Below are 22794 nucleotides of genomic sequence, written 5' to 3'. Positions count from 1 at the left end.
AAATACTGCTTGTAACAAAGTTTTGTGCACATTGCATTTATTTTTTCAGGCCATTTTTGAAAAAGAATGTACAAATGAAAAATGTAGATAAGCAAGCCATCGGGATGTAGGAGGGGCCAACATTTTCTAGCAGACTGGTCCTCCAGACATCTCAGGAGAGCAATGGGGCACCCTATGGGGCACTGCTGTGGACTTCATATAAATGCTCCCGGGTACACATCTCGCCATTGCTCCCTTACCTTTTTTACTGAGCCCTCCAAAACCCACCCAAAACTCACTACCCCCAACTGTACACCACTGCAATAGCCCTTATGATTGAAGGGGGTACATATATGTGGATACAGTGGATTTCTGGTGAGTTTTGGAGGGCTCACAGTTTCCATTACAAGTGTAACAGGTAGGGGGTGGCATGCACATGGGTCCATCTGTCTACAGTGCACTGCACCCTCCACTACACTACTTCAGGGACCTGCATGCTGCTCTAATGGACCTGGCTATAACATCTGAGGCTATCATAAAGGCTAGTGAGTACTATTTTTTTCCCACATTTTTTTTGGGGTGGGAGTGGGTCAGTGACCACTGAGGGAATAAGGAGGGGGAAGTCATTCCTGATTCCCTCCAGTGGTCATCTGGTCATTTAGAGCACCTTTTTGTACCTTGTTCTTATGCCTTATAAAAACAGGTCTAGAACAAAATGTTGAAGTTTTCACCCTAGACATTTTCGTTTTGTTCCATTATGCCTGTAAAACATCCAAGTGTTAGGGCCACCCTAATCTCGCCTTTGAAATGCCCCTTTGTGATTTGGATGCATTGCAGACAAAATACATAGATAAACATCTGCAAAATAGGTATCAAAAATCCTGATTTGGACATTTTGAGAAGAAATCTGTCCAAATGGTGCTTTATGACACTTTTTGGATGTTTTTCTCTTTTAAAAATGAGCTCCACAGTCTTTCCTTTAAGTTTTCTTGCCTTAATAATTTGTAACTTTTATCTCCTCTTTTCCTCTTATTGGAAACTGCTATGAAGTTACTTGCCACTTGGTGGTATAATTAAACTTGACACTTGAACTTGAAAGAATCCCAGGAGTTATGTTCTACATGCTTTTCACATTTTTCACTGTATGTAAGTTTCTCTGTTACAGAAGCTGGAACTCCTTCTTCCACAGAAATGCATTGGGTTAATTTTTTTTTAGGGGGGAAAGGGCTTATTTCTCTGAAACTTACTTCCAGTTTGGCCCAGTTTTAAACAAATGTGTATTTTTAATGGTTTTTCCTACGTGCCAAATTTCATCCCATTCCATTACATTTTTGGAGAATTATTTGGTCCCCAGATAAACAGACAGACATTTTCAATGCCTTTTGTATAATTCTTTCCAACATTCTTTGTGTTGGAAAGAATAAAATGAGAGGCATTATTTACTGCCAAAGCAGACTCTATGGCCAATAGCACACGCCAAACATTGGCGACTGCGTTTTGGCCTTTTACAAAGCCGACCTGATGAGAACTCACTAATGTGGGTGCCATAGATGAAAGATGATTAGCCAACAATTTAGCATATAGCTTAATATCTGTATTCAACAGTGATATAGGTCGGTAATAATTGGTATACATGGGATCCTTAGCGGGTTTTAGAATTGGGAGGACTGTTGCTACACGTATCACAGATGAAAACAATCTCTTTTCAAATGACTCATCAAAAACAGCCAACAGAGTAGGTATGACCCAATGTTCCAAAGTTTTATAGAACTGTAAAGAGAGTCCATCTAGCCCTGGAGCTTTACAGTGTGCCAAGGTCTTAAGTGCATACTGAAGCTCTGCCAGATCCAAAGGTGTGTTCAAAATCTCTAAGTTAGCTGCCGTCAAAGCCAGCAAGTTTAAAGTCGCAACAAAGGGTTCAAAATCAAGAGCCCCCCCACCTCCGATGTTGAGGCTGTATAGAGTATCTTATAAAAATTATGGAGCATATAGCAGATGTCTACACTACCCTTACGTAAGGCACCCCAAGCATCTTTTAAAACCAGGATAAAATGAGATCCATTCATTGTATGCACCAATCTAGCCAGACAAGTTCCCATCTTATTACTGTACTGAAAACAATGGTGATGGCCTCTCTGCAAGGTATTAAGAGTGCAGTGATGCAACAGTTCATTTAGAGTACACTGGAGGGCAAAAAAAATGATCCTTACTTTCCTTTGTCATATTGCATGCTAAATCTCTCTGTGCCCACTGCAGCTGAGTTTGTAACAGCAAAATCTGATGATTTAAGCACTTATAGCGATGTTTCAAATAGGAAATAATTAACATCATGCTTTTTAGAACTATACTTTGTTTTTGAGGTAAAGGTAGGCGCTGATGGATTTTGAACTACATGACTGTTGGGACTTTACTGTTTTGCTGCCCCCCCACCCCACCCCCCCCATAAGCTGCTGCCCTAGACAACTGTGTAGTCGTGCCTAATGGTTGAGCCAGCCCTGTAAGTAATGGATTTTGCAAAACTGCTCATCCAAGGGAACCAATTAAGGAACAAAATTTTTTTATCTTTTCTTAAGGAGGTTTGGCATACTAGAAATTCTTCCTTCAATCACTCCTCCACATCCAACGCCCAAATGAGCAGTTAGCTTACTCAGCACAGGTGTTAATGCCAACAAGAAAATTTGTTGAAGTATACATGTATTATTGTTGCAAAATAGAGAATGCATATATATTTTAAAGTCCATGAATACCACACCTATAAAACACCTCTTCGATTCTTTACATGCCACCTGAATTCATGATTATAAAATGGCTTTCTATATTTGACTGTCTCTGGAACAACATGCCTAAAGTCACCAGTTTATTACATTTGCTTTGCTGATTGGCTTATTAACAAGAACACAGTGGTGTACAACATTAAAATCTAACCCCTCCTTTTACAAAGCCGCACAGCAATGTCGACACAGCCCATTCACTTTGAATGGGCTGTGTTGGCATTCCCATACTGGCAGCTGCTAGTGCAACTTTGTAAAAGGAGTGGTAAGTAAGAAAAGGACTCCAGATTCGAATAGGAAAGCACACTCTCTCAAGCCTATACACCTAACACAAGAATATAGAGCTCACCAAAACCCAGTAACTGCTGATCCCTTCAAGAGGATCCACCAATAGCAAAACTAAAATAAGCCTTTAATAGTTGTTTAAACCACTTCAAAGACCCTTAAGTTCTCTTTTCACCACTATTAACAGAAATAAATGACTTTTTTACATGTCTAAACCTTTTAACATTGCCTGCAGGGGCGAAATGATCATACAGGCAACCAGGCCATGCCTGAGGGCCCAGAGGCTCTCTTCCCCCCCCCCCCCCCCCCCTCCCCCTGCAAATTACAGCTCCTCTGAGCCCTCTTCGGGGGCAGGAAAGAACCCCATTCTTTCCTGCTCGCTGCCACTACTCTACCCAGCACTGCTGTATTTTCAAAATGGCTGCTGAGACTTCCCTGTGGGAGTCTCACAAGACTGCCAAGACTTGCGAGAATACTGCAGAAAGTCTCTGCAGCCATTTTGAAAGCACGGCGATGCCAGACATTGGGTAGGAAAGAGTGAGGTTCTTTCCTGCTCTCAAAGAGGCCACTAGACCATCAGGGCACTTCAAGGAAGGACCAGGGAGGGCATACTAGTGTGCGGGGGGGGGGGGGGGGGGGCAGCAGTGTGTGAATGGGGGCATGAGCACCCAGGGAGGTGCCCAATGACTTTTACTGCTGGGGGGGGGGGGGGGGGGCCTAGAGTACTGTCAGTCTGCCCCTGATTGCCATCATCATAATGTGTAGTATTGATGCAACCTGTTATCATTTCTAATGTGTGAACTTGATGTCTGTTGTTTATTGTGCTTTTCTTATGGTTTCTGTACAGCTTGACTTGTGTGCTGATGTTCATACTGGAAGACGTACACCTCCTAATTCTACAAACTTGCGTGCCCAATTTATACCTAGCATGCATATTTTGACATGTAATTTATAGAATAATGTCAGTTGCATGTGAAAATTTAATAATTGTCTTTTAATTGGAGTTAACAAACATTTATTGGCTTAAATAGTGTAAATGGCCTAATTGGTGCCAGTTAGCATTTGTGCACCCAACTGCCCTTAGTCGCTATTCTAGAAGTTGTGTTTGTAAATTCTATCACACCCAAATCCTAGGGGGGAATGGATATGGAAGGGCATGAGCAGGTCAGGGGTGTTGCCTAGGAATTAAGTGTGCAAGTTATAGAATATTAAGAGATATGTGCCTAACTACCAACAGTTAGGTGCAAGCACTTACACCAGCATTTTGATATAGAGTAAGTGCTCGCACCTAAAGTTAGACACGAAACTGCTAGTACTCAGTAATGGCAGTTTCATATGGAACTTCCACTGTGGAATTTAGGCTTTGCACACATCATCTTAGCGCCTAAATTTTGGCGCTCTTTGTGAATCTATCCCACAATGTATACATACTTATAGTACCTGATTATGACCTGCCTTGAGCTTGGATTTGGAAAGATAAATATTGAGATCTAAAATCCATATCCAAATTCAATAAATATTAACACAGCAGAGAATGAGTGCTTCTTACCTTGAGCCATTGATCTGATGGTCATTTTCTCTTTTCACTGTAGGGACTCGACTGGGCTGAATGACCCATTCCTGCTCTGTTAATTCTGGGCTGCCTTTACTGCTTTGGTTGTAGTCATCTGGTGATGTCATCTCGGTTTTCATGATGTGAGTGGATCCATAGGAAGGGTCAAATATTGACTGGTCTTCACTTACAACTGACAAAGCCTCCTGTCAACAGAAGCAAAAGATAACATTACAGTGCAAGACTGCCAGGGAGGGTCCTGTTTGAATATCAGATCATCTTAAGAATGGAGAAGAAAAGCTGAGGCTAGGAGACCTGAACGTGGTTTGGAATGACTGACCATGGCTGGCAATATGTTCATTGGGAATGCTAATCTTGATTGGATATTATTGACCATGGTGTAAGAATACTGTGACTACGGTCAGGAATGGCTGAATCTACTGTGACTGGTTGTTTGTCAAGGCTGGGATAATGGCTCATGATCAAGATCTGCAGAAATCTGGCTTATCAAACTTTCTGTGACCATGACCACTTTATCATGGCCACAGAAAGCAAGTACCCCCCTCCCCCCAGAGGCCATCCATGCTGCTGCTTCTGGCTCTCCTGCCATCAACTCCCACCTTCTGTGGAGCCCATGCAGACCTAATTATAGTGAGGGCTCATTGAGAAGGTTTTCTTTTCAGCCTACCTGGTTGTGACCCACATTTTGGGAAGCCCTGCTTTACACCAAACTGCATACAGGTACAGTGAGTCAAGGTACCTGAGACAATTGGAGATGAAGTGGATTGCCCAAGATTACAGTGCTTATTAGTGGCAAAAGTAGGATTTGAACCTAGATATTCTGGTTCTCAGTCAATTAGATCTAACGATGGGGCCAGCTCCTATCTTGCAATGAACACACTGAGACCAAGTTTAACCAAAGACATAATTGCCAGTGCAGTATTCTCGGCCCAGTCCTTAGGATACTCCCAATCACTCATGTTTTCAGGGTATCCAGAATGAATATATATGAGATAGATTTGCATACAATGGAGGTAGTGCATGCAAATTTATCATATGTGTGTTTATCATAGATAGCCTGAAAACCTGACTAGTTGAGTGTGTCTCCAGGATTAAGTTGAGAACCACTGTGCTCTCGTGACAGCCATGCTAATGTCTGTATACCACCTGTAATTCAGGGTGCAAATCTCAGCATGGTCTATTATGCCAGCCACCCATCCTTGTGAAATAGAAACATTTAGGGCCATGTGTAATTTCATAATAAAAACAGCATTTTTTGTATTTGTAAAGTACCATGAAGAAAAGCACTATATAACAAGTGAACAGTATTTTTGTTACAATTTGATTGTGGAATGCATTGGAAGAATCCCATACAGTTTGCAAAGATTTCTGAAGTCTATGTTCAGTCATCTCTAGGCTGGATACAGTCTGAACACTGCCTGGATTCTGAATTTGCTCTCTCATTCATCAGTTTTGTTAGAACCAGGTTTGGAAAGGCAACATAAGCCTAGGGTGCCAGATTTTGAAGATACAAAATATCTAGGCCAAAGAGGAGCCTCCTCCCACATACTTTAGCGTCTTGTGCATGTACTGCTTCAAAGGTGCACTACTCTGGTGCTATGGTCTTCTACTGATCCTCCTCTAACTCTCCAGTCATTGGGACTTCTGACCCCCATCCCCACACATACACATGCACACACTCTCTGGGATCTGCTGTCTGATCTTGCCTATGGACATCAAAATCTTAAATTCAGCCTTGGCTACAATCCAACAAGGCACCATTTCTCAACCCCGGGGAAAGAAAGCATAACTCATTAGCTAGTCACACATACAAGAACTAACATCAGCTGCAGATACTGTAGCAGGACTTGTTTATCCACTCCAACTCTAGCTGAGATAATTTTCCTGCACCTTTTCTGACTTCATGTGCAATTTTTCCTTGAGTTAGTCGCCTTTATTTTCTATCTAACTCCTTTTATTCTATCTTAGCTGCTATACATTCCACCTCCACCTATACCTTACACTGTCTATTAAGATATTTTAATATGTATTCTATTGGCTTCGTAAGTACTATGCCATAATGTGTACTGTTATCTGAATATCTTTACTGCTGTAATTGTCTATTGCCTATGATCAGCTTATTCTTGCTGTACACCACCTTGGGTGAATTTCTTCAAAAACATAAGCACTGGTAAATCAGATGCAAAATATTAATAAAGAAGGCTAAAAGAGAATATGAAGAAAAACTTGCTGCAGAGGCTAAAACTCATAGTAACAACTTTTTCAGAAGCTTTATAAGCAGAAACATCAGAAGCAGAAAGCCTGCGAGGGAATCCGTGGGACTGTTAGATCACAAAGGAGCAAAAGGGGCACTCAGGGAAGACAAGGCCATAGCGGAAAAACTAAATGAATTCTTTGCTTCTGTCTTGACAGAAGAAGATGTAACAGATCTGCCTGTACCAGAATTGGTTTTCAAGGGTGATGATGCGGAGGAACTGAAAGAAATCTTGGTGAAAGATGTACTGATCCAAACTGACAAATTAAAGAGTAATAAATCACCTGGACCAGATGGCAAACATCCAAGGGTACTCAAAGAATTCAAGCATGAAGTTGCTGATCTGCTGTTAGTAATATGTTAGTAACCTGTCTTTAAAATCATCCATAGTACCTGAAGCTTGGAAGATGGCCAATGTGATGCTGATTTTTAAAAAGGGTTCCAGGAGTGATGCCAGGATGAACAGACAGATGTAGAAATGTTAGGGAGGTTAACAAACCGGGCAACACGATAATAATGGGTGATTTCAATTACCCCGATATTAACTGGGTAAATGTAACATCAGGGCATGCTAGGGAGGTAAAATTCCTTAACAAAATCAAGGGCTGCTTTATGGAGCAGCTGGTACAGGAGCTGACAAGAAAAGGAAAAATTCTAGACCTAGTCCTTAGTGGAACGCATGATCTGGTGTGGGAGGTAGTGGTGCTGTGGCCACTTGATAACAGTGATCATAATATGATCAGATTTGATATTGGCTTTGGAGTAAGTACACACAGGAAATCCAATATGTTAGTGTTTAACTTTCAAAAAGAAGACTATGATAAAATAAGAAGAATGGTGAAAAAAAACTTAGAGGAGTGGCTGCAAAGGGCAAAAATTTACATCAGGCATGGATGCTGTTTAAAAATACCATCCTGGAAGCCCAGGCCAAATATATTTCAACTATTAAAAAAGGAGGAGGGAAGACCAAACGACAGCTGGCATGGTTAGAAAGTAAGGTGAAAGAAGCTATTAGAGCTAAAAGAAAATCCTTCAGAAAATGGAAGAAGAAACAGACTGAAAATAATATGAAACAGCATAAGGATTGTCAAGTCAAATGCAAAGCGCTAATAAGGAAGGCAAAGAGGGACTTTGATAAAAAGATTGCATTGGAGGCAAAAACACATAGTAATTTTTTTTTAGGTATATTAAAAGCAGGAAGCCAGTAAAAGAATCGGTTGGACCACTAGATGACCGAGGGGTAAAAGGGACAATCAAGGAAGACAAAGCCATAGTGGAGAGATTAAATGAATTCTTTGCTTCAGTCTTCATCGAGGAAGATTTGGAAGAGATACCAGTGCCAGAAATGGTATTCAAAGCTGACGAGTCAGAGAAACTGAATTAAATCTCTATAAACCTGGAGAATGTAATGGCACAATTTCACAAATTGAAGAGTAGCAAATATCCTGGACCAGATGGTACTCATCCCTGAGTACTGATAGAATTGAAAAATGAACTTGTGAAACTATTGTTAGTAATAAGTAATTTATCTTTAAAATTGAGCATGGTACTAGAAGATTGGAGGATGGCCAATGTAACGCCGATTTTTGTAAAAAGGTTCCAGAGGAGATTATAGACCGGTGAGCCTGACATTGGTGCTGGGCAAAATGATAGAAACTATTATAAAGAACAAAATTACAGAACATTTTCAAAAGCATAGATTAATGAGACAAAGCCAACATGGATTTAGTGAAGGGAAATCTTGCCTCACCAATCTATTACATTTCTTTGAAGGGGTGAACAACCGTGTGAGTAAAGCAGGGGCGTATCTGCATGGGGCCACAGGGGCCTGGGCCCCCGCAGATTTCGCCCTGGACCCCCCTACCGCCGTCAACCCTCCCCCACCATCGTAATCACCTACCCCCGCCGAGGTTCGCTTCCTCCTGCCAGTGCCTTTAAAAATATTACTTCAGCTGGCGGGGGACCCCAACCCCCGCCAGTCCAGCCGAGGTCTTGTTTAAGTTCTTCTTCCTCGTGCTGTTGAAAGCTGCAGCCTGCATCCCTTCCAGTTTCAGACAGAGTCTGATGTCGCAGCACGTTGTACGTGCAGGACATCAACGTGCTGCGACGTCAGACTCCGTCCGAAACTGGAAGGGATCCAGGCTGCAGCTTTCAACAGCACGAGGAAGAAGAACTTAAAACAAGACCTCGGCTGGGCTGGCGGGGGTTGGGGTCCCCCGCCAGCTGAAGTAATATTTTAAAGGCACTGGCAGGAGAAAGTGGACCTCGGCGGGGGTAGGTGACGGCGGTAGGCGGGGGAGGGTTGACAGTGGTGGGGGGCGGCGGCGGCCGGGGGGGGGCTATAATGTGCCCCCTCACTCTAGCCCCTGCCCCCTACCGCCGAACCTCAGATACGCCCCTGGAGTAAAGGTGAGCCAGTTAATATTGTGTATCTGGATTTTTAAAAGGCATTTGATAAAGTACCTCATGAAAGACTCCAGAGGAAATTGGAAAGTCATCGGATAGGAGGTAGTGTCCTATTGTGGATTAAAACTGCTTAAAAGAAAACAGAGAATAGGGTTAAATGGTCAGTATTCTCAATGGAGAAGGGTAGATAGTGGGGTTCCCCAGGGGTCTGTGCTGGGACCGCTGCTTTATAGTATATTTATAAATGATCTAGAGATGGAAGTAACTAGTGAGGTAATTAAATTTGCTGACGACACAAAGTTATTCAAAGTTGTTAAATCTCGAGAGGATTGTGAAAAATTACAAGAGGGCCTTACGAGACTGGAAGACTGGGCATCTAAACGGCAGATGATGTTTAATGTGAGCAAGTGCAAAGTGATGCATGTGGGAAAGAGGAACCCGAATTATAGCTATGCAAGGTTCTACGTTAGGAGTCACCGACCAGGAAAGGGATCTAGGTGGCTAAGAAAGCAAATAGCATGTTTGGTATTATTAGAAAAGGAATGGAAAACAAAAAATGAGGACGTTATAATGCCTTTGTATCGCTCCATGGTGCGATCGCAACTCGAATATTGTGTTCAATTACATAAGTACATAAGTACGTAAGTATTGCCATACTGGGAAAGATCAAAGGTCCATCAAGCTCAGCATCCAATCCAGGTCACAAATACCTGGCAAGATCCCCCAAAAATTACAAAACATTTTATAATGCTTATCCCAGAAATAGTGGATTTTCCCCAAGTCCATTTAATAATGGTCTATGGACTTTTTCTTTAGGAAGCCATCCAAACCTTTTTTGAACTCTGCTAAGCTAACCGCCTTTACCACATTCTCTGGCAACGAATTCCAGAGTTTAATTACACGTTGAGTGAAGAAACATTATCTCAGATTCGTTTTTACTACATTGTAGCTTCATCGCATGCCCCCTAGTCCTAGTATTTTTGGAAAGCGTAAACAGATGCTTCACATCTACCCGTTCAACTCCACTCATTATTTTATAGACCTCTATCATATCTCCCCTCAGCCGCCTTTTCTCCAAGCTGAAGAGCCCTTGACACTTTAGCCTTTCCTCATAGGGAAGTTGTCCCGTCCCCTTTATCATTTTCGTCGCCCTTCTCTGCACCTTTTCTAATTTCACTATATCTTTTTTGAGATGCGGCGACCAGAATTGAACACAATATTCGAGGTGTGGTCACACCATGGAGCGATACAAAGGCATTATAACATCCTCATTTTTGTTTTTCATTCCTTTCCTAATAATACCTAACATTCTATTTGCTTTCTTAGCCGCAGCAGCACACTGAGCAGAAGGTTTCAACGTATCATCAACGACGACACCTAGATCCCTTTCTTGGTCCGTGACTCCTAATGTGGAACCTTGCATGACGTAGCTATAATTCGGGTTCCTCTTTCCCACATGCATCACTTTGCACTTGCTCACATTAATTAATTAATTAATTTTATTTATTTATTTAGATTTAGATTTGCTCACACCTTTTTCAGTAGTAGCTCAAGGTGAGTTACATTCAGGTACTCTGGATATTTCTCTGTCCCAGGAGGGCTCACAATCTAAGTTTGTACCTGAGGCAATGGAGGGTTAAGTGACTTGTCCAAGAACACAAGGAGCAGCAGCAGTGGAATTTGAACCGGCCACCTCTGGATTGCAACACCAGTGCTCTAACCACTAGGCAACTGCTCCGCTCCGCTCCACGTCATCTGCCATTTAGACGCCCAGTCTCCCAGTCTCGTAAGGTCCTCTTGTAATTTTTCACAATCTTCCCGCGATTTAACGACTTTGAATAACTTTGTGTCATAAGCAAATTTAATTACCTCACTAGTTACTCCCATCTCTAGGTTTATAAATATGTTAAAAAGCAGCAGTCCCAGCACAGACTCCCGGGGAACCCCACTAACAACCCTTCTCCATTGAGAATACTGACCATGTAACCCTACTCTATGTTTTCTATCTTTTAACCAGTTTTTAATCCACAATAGAATACTGCCTCCTATCCGATGACTCTCCAATTTCCTCTGGAGTCTTTCATGAGGTACTTTGTCAAACGCCTTCTGAAAATCCAGATACACAATATCAATGGGCGCACCTTTATCCACATGTTTGTTCACCCCTTCAAAGAAATATAGTAGATTGGTGAGGCAGGATTTCCCTTCACTAAATGCATGTTGACTTTGTCTCATTAATCCATGCTTTTGAATATGCTCTGTAATTTTGTTCTTAATAATAGTCTCTACCATTTTGCCCAGCACCGAAGTCAGACTCACCGGTCTATAATTTCCCGGATCTCTTCTGGAACCTTTTTAAAAAATCGGCGTTACATTGGCCACCCTCCAATCTTCCAATACCACGCTCGATTTTAAGGATAAATTACATATTACTAACAATAGCTCCGCAAGCTCATTTTTCAGTTCTATCAGTACTCTGGGATGAATACCATCCAGTCCAGAAGATTTGCTACTCTTCAGTTTGTAGAACTGCCCCATTACTTTCTCCAGGTTTACAGAGAATTCATTAAGTTTTTCCAACTCGTCAGCTTCGAATACCACTTCTGGCACCGGTATCTCACCAAAATCTTTCTCGGTGAAGACTGAAGCAAAGAATTCATTTAATCTCTCCGCTACGGCTTTGTCTTCCCTGATCGCCACTTTTACTCCTCGGTCATCTAGCGGTCCAACCGATTCTTTTGCCGGCTTTCTGCTTTTAATATACCTAAAAAAATGTTTACTATGTGTTTTTGCCCCCAATGCAATCTTTTTTTCAAAGTCCCTCTTAGCCTTCCTTATCAGTGCTTTGCATTTGACTTGACATTCCTTATGCTGTTTCTTATTATTTTCAGTCGGTTCCTTCTTCCATTTTCTGAAGGATTTTCTTTTAGCTCTATTAGTTTCCTTCACCTCACTTTTTAGCCACACTTGCTGTTGTTTGGCTTTCCGTCCTCCTTTTTTAATACGCAGAATATATTTGGTCTGGGCTTCCAGGATGGTGTTTTTGAACAGCATCCACGCTTGTAAATTTTTGACTCTCGCAGTCGCTCCTCTAAGTTTTTTTTTTCACCGTTTTTCTCATTTTATCATAGTCTCCTTTTTTAAAGTTAAACGCTAATGTATTTGATTTCCTATGTATACTTACTTCAAAGCTAATATCAAATCCGATCATATTATGATCACTGTTATCAAGCGGCCCCAGCACCATTACCTCCCGCACAAGATCATGCGCTCCACTAAGGACTAGGCAGTACTTTTTTTTGTAGAAAAAAAGGTGCCAGTACTTATTATGGGCAGGGTCACCACATATGGCTCCACTTCTATGATAGCCACACCCACATTAATCACACCCCTTATACCAGCCATGGTACATATAAACAGACATCATTGAAAATATTATACTAATATAGGAGAAAAATATAACGTGATTTTTTTTCATTATAAATAATTTCTGTAAGATGTTACAGCTCCAGTATACCCAGTGCAAAATAAACACAGCAGATGTAAATTCTCAAATTGGACATATTCCAAACACTAAAATGAAAATAAAATGATTTTTTTCTACCTTTGTTGTCTGGTGACTTTGTTTTTCTATCCATATTGGTCCCAGTCTCTGATTGTGCTGCTCTCTATCTGTTCCCTTAACTCCGTTTCCAGGGCTTCCTTTCCATTTATTTCTTTACTTTCCTCCTTTCTTCTTCATTTCTTGCCATACATCTATAAGTAAAAGCTGGGTCCTCCTCCGTGGAATTGACTAGAGGAGGTATAACGTGGATCCAGCTTTTGCCTATTTTCTCCATCCATGTGCAGTTTTTCTCCTCTCTTCCCTTTCCCTCATCTCCATCCATGTGCATCTTCTATTTTCTTTCCTTCCCTCCATCCATGTCCAGCACTTCTCCTCTCTCCTCCCCTCCATTCTTGTCCAGCATTTCTCCTCTCTTCCCTCCCCTGTATCCATATAAAGCTATAATTCTCTCTCTCCTCTCCTTCATCCAAGTCCAGCATTTCTCCTCTCTCCCTGCCAACCCCTCCATCCATCCATGTCCAGCAATTCTCCTCTTTTTCCTGCTCTCTTCTCCATCCATTTCCAGCACTTCTCCTCTCTTCCCTGCCCTCCCATCCATGTGCATCTCCTTCCTCTCTTCCTGCCCTTCCATCCATGCCCAGCATGTCCCCTTCCCTCCCCTCTCATCCATGTCCAACGATTCTCCTGTCTCCCCTGCCCTCCCCTTCTATCCATGTCCAGCGAATCTCCTGTCTCCCTTGCCCTCCCCTCCCATTCATGTCCAGTGATTCTCCTCTCTTCCCTGCCCTCCCCTCCCATCGATGTCCAGCAATTCTCTCTTCCCTGTCCTCCCATCCATGTCCAGCGATTCTCCTGTATCCCCTCCATGTCCAGCAATTCTCTTATCCCTGCCCTCCCCTCCCATTGTTGTCCAGCAATTCTCTCTTCTTTGCCCTCCCCTCCCATCCCATCGATGTCCACCAATTCTGTCTTCCCTGCTCTCCCCTCCCATGATGACCAGCAATTCTCCTCTCTCCCCTGCCCTCCCCTCATATCAATGTCCAGCAATTCTCCTCCCTCCCCTGCCCTCCCCTCTCCCATGTCCAGTGATTCTTCTTCACCCAGCCCATCCTCCTTCTCCCAGCCCTTCCTCCTTCTCCACTGCCTGCCAGCGTCGGACTCAGCAGCGCAAACGGTGCAGGCAGCGATTGAGAGACGCTGGCAGCGTCAGAGCTTCCCTCTGCGCATCCCGTCTGTGCGGAAACAGGAAGTTGAAACAACATAGGCTGGACGCACAGAGGGAAGCTCCGATGCTGCCAGCCTCTCTCAATCGCTGCCAGCACCGTTTGCGCTGCTGAGTCCGACGTAGTAGTAAGTAGGGGAGTGAGAGGAAGGGTGTAGGACTCGCTGGGGGGGGGGGGGGGAGTGCCGGTACGCCATACCGGTGCGTACTGGCACAAAAAAAGCCCTGGGACTAGGTCTAGAATTTTTCCTTCTCTCATCAGCTCCTGTACCAGCTGTTCCATAAAGCTGTCCTTGATTTCATCAAGGAATTTTACCTCCCTAGCGTGCCCTGATGTTACATTTACCCAGTCAATATCAGGGTAATTGAAATCACCCATTATTATCATGTTGCCCAGTTTGTTTGCGTCCCTAATTTCCTTTAACATTTCTGCATCCGTCTGTTCATTCTGGCCAGGTGGACGGTAGTACACTCCTATCATTATCCTTTTCCCCTTTACACATGGAATTTCAATCCACAGTGATTCCAAGAAGTGTTTTGTTTCCTGCAGAATTTTCAATCTATTTGATTCAAGGCTCTCGTTAATATACAATGCTACCCCTCCACCAATTTGATCCACCCTATCACTACGATATAATTTGTACCCCGATATGACAGCGTCCCACTGGCTATCCTCCTTCCACCAGGTCTCAGAGATGCCTATTATATCTAATTTTTCATTTAGTGCAATATATTCTAACTCTCCCATCTTATTTCTTAGGCTCCTGGCATTCGCATATAGGCATTTCAAAGTATGGTTGTTGTTCCTATTTACATGATGCTTAATACTTGACAGTATTAATTTGCAATCTTTTGTCTGATTTTTATTTTTATTTAAGGACACCTGGAGGGGCATAATTGAACGAAAACGTCTATCTCCATGGGCGTTTATCTCCGAGAACGGGTCCGTGAAGGAGCGGACCGAACCGTACTTTCGAAAAAAATAGACGTCCATGTTTTATTCGACAATTTGTGAGCTGGGCGTTTTTGTTTTTCAGTGATAATGGAAAATGAAAGCGCCCAGCTCAAAAACGAATAAATCCAAGGCATTTGTTCATGGGAGGGGCCAGGATTCGTAGTGCACTGGTCCCCCTCACATGCCAGGACACCAACCGGGCACCCTAGGGGGCACTTTTACAAAAACAAAAAAAAGGTAAAAGAGCTCCCAGGTGCATAGCACCCTTCCCTTGTGTGTTGAGCCCCCCAAATCCCCCTCAAAACCCACTGCCCACAAGTCTACACCATTACTATAGCCCTAAGGGGTGAAGGGGGGCACCTACATGTGGGTACAGTGGGTTTGGGGGGGTTGGATGACTAAGCATTAAGCAGCACAATTGTAACAGGTAGGGGGGGATGGGCCTGGGTCCACCTGCCTGAAGTCCACTGCACCCCCTAACAACTGCTCCAGGGACCTGCATACTGCTGCCAGGGAGGTGGGAATGACATTTGAGGGTGAAAATAAAAAGTTGTGAAACATCATGTTTTGTGGTGGGAGGGGGTTAGTGACCACTGGGGGAGTCGGGGGAGGTCATCCCCGATTCCCTCTTGTGGTAATCTGGTCATTCAGGGCACTTTTGGGGGCCTCATTCATGAAAAAACAGGGTCCAGGAAAAGTGCCCTAAATTCTAGCTACAAACGCATACTTTTTTTCCATTATCGGCGAAAGGCGCCCATCTCTCCTCGGCCGATAACCACGCCCCAGTTCCACCTTCGCCACGCCTCCGACACGCCCCCGTCAACTTTGTACGCTTCCGCAATGGAGTGCAGTTGAAAACGTCCAAAATCGGCTTTCCATTATACCGATTTATTCGTTTTTGTGAGATAAACGTCTATCTCCCGATTTGGGTCGAAATCTAGGCGTTTTTCTCTTTCAATTATAAGGTGGCTGATCTACTATGGTCTCTTTTGCAACTTCACTATCAGGATACCCTATCTTCCCTGTTTTGGTGATATCTTTGAAAGATACCTTATCCCGAACCATGCACTTTTGAGCGACTGTTGGTCTTCTCCCTGTTTGGTTCCGGTTGCCGCATCTCAAAAAAGATATAGTGGAATTAGAAAAGAAACAGAGAAGGACAACGGAAATGATAAAGGGGATGGGAAGATTTCCCTATGAGGAAACGCTGAAGCTGCTAGGGCTCTTCAGCTTGGAGAAAAGACGGCTGAGGGGAGATGTGATAGAGGTCTATAAAATAATGAGTGGAGTGGATCGGGTAGACGTGAATCGCTTGTTTACACTTTCTAGGACTAAGGGGTACGCGATGAAGCTACAAAGTAGTAAATTTAAAATGAATCAGAGAAAATTTTTCTTGTCTCAACGTGTAATTAAACTCTGGAATTCATTGCCAGAGAATATGGTAAAAGCAATTTGCTTAGCGGGGTTTAAAAAAGGTTTGGCTGGCTTCCTAACGGAAAAGTCCATAGAACATTATTAAAATGGACTTGGGGAAAATCCATTGCTTATTTCTAGGATAACTGTCAAATTATTATGGCGTCAATCTACTGGAATTCTTCTTATATACAAAACAAAAAATAGTAGAGTATAAATCAAAAGTGCCCAACAGTTTCAGAGTAGGTTGTTCAGGGAAAGTCTCATATAGTAACAGGGGCTGTTCTCTTTTCACCCATAAGGTGTACCCCTATTCAGTGACAAATTTAATCATAGACTACCTCCAACCTTCCTCCATGTGTGTTCCACTATTATCAATTGTGCTACAACCAATTTTGTTGTTTTATTTTTCAATTTTTAATTACTACTGCTCACTATGTTGTTGCAGTATTTCTCCAATCACACACATATTCAAATTCTTATCCATCAATATCCTTTGATAATAGTGGACCACACATTGAGGAAGGTTGGGGGTAGTCTATGATTAAATTTGTCACTGAATAGGGGTACACCTTATGGGTGAAAAGAGAACAGCCCCTGTTACTATATGAGACTTTCCCTGAACAACCTACTCTGAAACTGTTGGGCACTTTTGCTTTATACTCTACTATTTTTTGTTTTGTATTTCTAGCATAAGCAGCATAAAATGTATTGCACTTTTTTGGGATCTTGCCAGGTACTTGTGACCTGGATTGGCCACTGTTAGAAACAGGATGCTGGGCTTGTTGGACCTTCTGTTTGTCCCATTGTGGCAATACTTATGTACTTATGAGTGATCTGGGAAATTACAAACCAGTAAGCCTGACATCAGTGCCAGGCAAAATAGTGGAAACTATTATAAAGAATAAAATTATAGAACACATAAACAAACATGGTTTAATGGGACAGAGTCAGCATGGGTTCAGCCAAGGAAAGTCTTGCCTCACCAATTTGCTTCATTTCTTTGAAGGCATGAATGAACATGTGGATAAAGGTGAGCCGGTTGATGTAGTGTATCTAGATTTTTAGACAGCTTTTGATGACGTTCCTTATGAGAGACTCCTGAGAAAATTAAAGTCATGGGATAGGAGACAAGATTCTGGTGTGGATTAGGAATTGGTTATTGGACAGAAAACAGAGGGTAGGGTTAAATGGTCATTTCTCTCAATGGAGGAGGGTGAACAGTGGAGTGCTGTTAAAATAGATGCAGACTGTGAAATATTGCAGGAAGACTGGGCATCCAAATGGTAGATGAAATTTAATATGGACATATACAAGGTGATGCACATTGGAAAGAATAATTCGAATTATAGTTGCCTGATGCTAGGGTCCACCTTAGGGGTCAGCACTGAAGAAAAAGATGTCATTGTAGATAATACACTGAAATCTTTTGGTCAGTGTGCGGCGGCAACCAAAAATGCAAACAGGATGCTAAGAATTATTAGGAAAGGGATGGTCACACCTTGAGTATTGCATTCAGTTCTGGTCGCCATATCTCAAAAAAGATATAGCAGAATTAGAAAAGGTTCAAAGAAGAGTGACCAAAATGGTAAAGGGGATGGAATTCCTCTTATATCAGGAAAGGCTAAAGAGGTTAGGGCTCTTCAGCTTGGAAAAGAGACGGATGAGGGGAGATATGATTGAGGTCTACAAAATCCTGAGTGGTGTAGAATGAGTAGAAGTAAATTAATTTTTTACTCGTTCCAAAGACTAGGGGACACTCAAGGAAGTTACATGGAAATACTTTTAAAACAAATAGGAAGAAATATTTTTTCACTCAACGAATAGTTAAACTGTGGAACTCTTTGCCGGAGGATGTGGTAACAGCGGTTAGCGTATCTGGGTTTAAAAAAGGTTTTGAGAAGTTCCTGGAGGATAAGTCTATAGTCTGTTATTGAGACAGAGATGGGGAAGCAACTGCTTGTCCTTGGATCTGTAACATGGAATGTTGCCACGATTTGGGTTTCTGCTAGGTACTTGTGACCTGGCTTGGCCACTGTTGAAAACAGGATACTGGGCTAGATGGACCATTGGTCTGACCCAGTATGGCTACTCTTATGTTCTTAAGTTCTTACATTCAGATAGATAATTAATTAATTAATTAATTAGTTTCCCTGTGTTGTCCAAAGTCGTTCCTGTATTATCTTATCTGTAGTATGCTGTTTGTTTTGAAGCTTGTAGAACCCATTTACATTTTGAGAACAGCTTGATAAAGATGTGCTTCTCAAATGTGGGCACCAAAAATATTTTGCAGCTGTTGTGGCTAAAGGAGTCAACTAACATTAATTTGTCCGAAAGGAATGCTAGTCCATCATCTAGGGAATTTTTAATTCTTCATCATCCTATTTGCAGGAAATTGTATACAAAAGTTTGCATTTAGCCCATTTTTCTTACCAGGCAACAAAATGGTGGAATTTGCTACCACAGGAAGTTAGGACTCAAGAAAACTATGGCATGTTCTGGAAAATGTTAAAAACGTTTCTGTTTTGTAAGTTTCTGTTGATATGATGATAGGTATAGATGAGTTCCTATCTTTGTATTTTGATTGTTTTATTATATTTTCTTTTTACTAATTGATTGTAAGCCACATTGAACTTCATGGCTAATGTGGGATAGAAATGTCAAGTAATGAAATGTAATGGGCGAAGACCTGTGTACAAAGGTATCTCAGTACTACTGTAAGGTTTTGCTCATCTTCTCCCTCCACCTTCTACTACTGCTTCTAAACACATGCGCAGAATGCACCAGCTTCATGAGAACATAAGAATAGCCCAGTAAATTTCTGTAAATTTCCATGCATTTCACATTAGCGTTCCTCTGCCTCTTCCTCTACAACCACTGCTCCAACACATACACATGCAGAACACAGCAGCTTTCTTCTGTCCTCCTTTCCCTTCCACCAGTGTTCACAAACATGCACAGCCCATACCAGCATCCTTCCCTCACTCCTCCCCAATGCCCACACCAGCCTGATTCTCAGAAACAGTTGCCTTCTTTTCCCAAAAGAACTGATTGCAGCATGTTTGGGTTCATCCCTGGGGCATGCAGAGTGAAGGGTAGTCACACTTTCCTGCCTTTTATATCCACATTTAACAAAGATATGGGTCTGTAGGCTTCTACTTGGTCTGGGGATTTACCTGGTTTTGGAATCAATGTAATAAGCGCTTCATTTTCTCCAGTTGAAAAGTAACCGCGCTCCATCGCAGCATCAAAATACGAGGTTAGGGGTCCTATATGTCTGTTCTAGCAGTGGGTTGCTGTTTACAAGCCCTCTGCTTCCTTTTTGAGAATGTATGCAGTAACTGATCTGAACAATGTGTGTGCGCACACAAACATTTCTATATTTACACTCACGTGTACTGTTTGTGTAATGCTGGTAGGTAGGGATGTATGGTTAATGGAAACAAAGTGCTGAAAGTGGTACACCAGGGTTTGGATAGGGAGTGTGCAGTGGCCTATACAGATAGGAATAGTGGTGTAGTGCGCCATGGGAAGGAAGGGAAGTAGAAAGCATACTGGTGGTGGGAAGGTGGTTTCATTGATTATGGTGGTAGTGGTGAGGGAAGTAGGTCCATTGGTGAGAGGAAGGATAGTGTCATTGGTGGTGCTGATGCTGGTGAAGGAGGTAGGACCATTGATGAAGCTGAAGGTGCAAAATGTAGAAGCATCAGCAGAAATGATGAGAGTAGAGGAGCTTTTTAGTGGGTGATGGTGAGTGAGGTTTGTATGAGAAATGAACAATGAAAGGAAAAGGACTACACTGATGTTGAACCCTTGAGGTAAGTGCACAGATTATACAGTGCCTATTCATTTATCACTGGACCCTGACTCAGCTAACAATTACAAACCATGAAAACATATGTGCTGTCATACTGGGGCAGACCAAAGGTCCATCAAGCCCAGTATCCTGTTTCCAACAGTGGTCAATCCAGGTCACAAGTACCTGGCAAGACCCCAGAATAGTAAAACAGATTTTATGTTGCTTATCCTTGAAATAAGCAGTGGATTTTCCCAAGTCCATCTTAATAATGGCTTATGGACTTTTCTCTTAGGAAATTATTCAAACCTTTTTTAAACCGTGCTAAGCTAACTGCTTTTACCACATTCTCTGGCAACAAATTCCAGTATTTAATTACAAGTTTGAGTGAAGAAATATTTTCTCCAGTTTGTTTAAAATTTACTACTTAGTAGCTTCATTGCATGCCCCTAGAGCTAGTGGCGAAGCCAGACAGCCAATTTTGGGTGGTCCTTGTGCTCAAAATGGGTGGGCACAAAATTTTCTCTCAGCCTGCACCCTGCCCCAGCACTTCTCAACTCAAAATATAACTACTTTAGCTAATGAGGACACTCAAGGTCTGTCAGCTGAAGACTTCCTCTGAAGGCAACCAGAACTCCCTTTCATCAAGCTTGGCAGACAGCAGAAACATTCACGAGCCACCAATGCCAGCACCCCATGCATGCTTAATTGACAACTCAAGGATGCTGCCGCCAAATACAGAGCTTGATAGAAGAGAGTTCTGGCCACCTTTGGGGGAGGTCCTTAGCTGGTGGTGCTTTGGTAACCCTACCAGCTACAACAAGGGTCATGCTAGGGCCCTGGTCTTAATTTTAAGGAGGGGACCCCCTGGGTACCCTCTCCTCCCTGTCTCCCCTCTGATCTTCCCATCTGCTAGTGCTATCCCACCGACATACCCCCACACCAAATAAAGAACAAGGGATCACAAATCAGAAACAAAAACATGTAGACAAAAATTGAACTGGGAATTCCAATAAGTTAAGGAGCATGTACTGCAACACCGGAGAAATAAAAAGGGAAATGTATTTCCTTTTCTAGTGAACACAATACAAAGACATCTGCTATGTGCATTTCCCAAAGCTAACATATTTCAGTTAATAAATTAAAAATAAAATGCTTTTGTTTACTTTTGTTGTCTGTCATCTGCTAATTCTCCTTCAAGCAGCTGCTGTCCATTTGTCTTTTCTCCTCTCTCCCATCTTGTTCCATTCTCTTACTATAACTGCCTCTGACATATTGGTCTTTCCTTTTTAGCTGTTTCCTCTTTTTTTTCTCTTTACTGCCCCTCTGTTCAGTCGAATTTCACCTTCTTTTTCACCCTTCTCCTCCTTTATACTTTTCTGCTATCTATCAAATTCTATCACCTACTCTCACCCACTAGCTCTCCCATTCCCCATCTCACTCCTTTCCCAGCCTTCTATTCCCTTTCATCTTTAATCAACTCCCCATTACCATATTTCTACCCCCTTTAATCACTATCTGGCCTCTTCCACATAGTTGTACCATTCCCAACATCTTCCTCCCATCACCCTTCTAGTCCCAGCATCTGCTCCCTCTTTCTTCCCTCCCCACCCCACCTTCGTAGCCATCTCCCTGTCCCTTCACCCCACCCTGCCCCCTAACATCTTTCTGTTTCTTTTCTCTTCCCTCCTGCTCCCTTCCCCTGTTGTCCAGCATTTCTCCCTCATTCTTCCCTCCCTTCCTCCCATTGTCCAGCATTTCTCCATTCAACAATTCACTCTTTCTCACCTCCCCCTCCTGAGTAGCTCTCCCTCCCTCTCCACCCATGTATCTATCTATCTCTCCCTCCCTTTCCTCCTCCCAGTGTCTATCACTTCTTCCTCTCTCTTCACTCCTCTCTCTCTCCCATTGTCTACCATCTCTCTATCGGTCTCCAACCCCCCACGTAGCATCTCTCCCTCTGTTCCCTTCACTGCCATGTCCAACATTTCTCCTTATCTTTCCCCTCTTCCCCACATGCTGCACATCTCCCTTTCTTTTCCTCTCCCCCACAAGCATTATCTTCCTCTCTTGCCCCTCTTCTCCTCCATGTAGCATCTCTCCCTTCCTCCCATGTTCAACAATTCTCTCTCTCTTCCCTTGCTCCCTCCCATTGTCCAGCCTTTCCCTTCTCTTCTCAGTCTAGATCTCCCCCCCCCCCCCCCCCACTTTTCATAGTCTCTACCTTAATGAGTTTCTCTCTTTAAAGGGGCAGTGGCAGCAATTCCTACACACTGCCTGCCTGACCCCAAAGCCTTCCTTCTGTCGTGTTCCAACCAGGCAGAAATACGAAATTGCACCAGAGGGGGATGGGATGCGGCAGAGAGAAGGCTCCTGGGCCAGCCACAGGCGGTGTGTAGGAATCACTGCCGCAGTCGGCAACCCTTTAAAGAAAGAAGCTCATTAAGGGATGGAGAGAGGGAGATGCAGGACTGTAGGAGCACTGCTTGCTTTCTCCATGCTGGCTGTGAGTTGTGCAGTGTTGCTGGGTGGGACCAGTCCCACCCATGACTACACCCCTGCCTAGAGCTAGTAT

The 22794-nt window shown here is 42.9% G+C and overlaps 1 protein-coding gene across 3 annotated transcripts in view; it reads right to left on the bottom strand.

The window, feature by feature from the left end:
* The window catches only part of ETV2 (ETS variant transcription factor 2), a 196759-nt gene that overhangs the window by 75099 nt on the left and 98866 nt on the right, over positions 1-22794 (bottom strand). For all 3 annotated transcript variants that reach the window (XM_030211833.1, XM_030211834.1, XM_030211835.1), the window contains exon 2: positions 4585-4793. In XM_030211833.1, coding sequence (XP_030067693.1) covers positions 4585-4793 — 209 coding nt within the window. The remainder of the gene's footprint in view (positions 1-4584; positions 4794-22794) is intronic.

The sequence above is a fragment of the Microcaecilia unicolor genome, chromosome 8 (genome assembly GCF_901765095.1).
Source record: "Microcaecilia unicolor chromosome 8, aMicUni1.1, whole genome shotgun sequence".
In the NCBI taxonomy this organism is placed as follows: Eukaryota; Metazoa; Chordata; class Amphibia; order Gymnophiona; family Siphonopidae; genus Microcaecilia; species Microcaecilia unicolor.
This window is presented reverse-complemented; position numbering and strand designations above follow the sequence as displayed.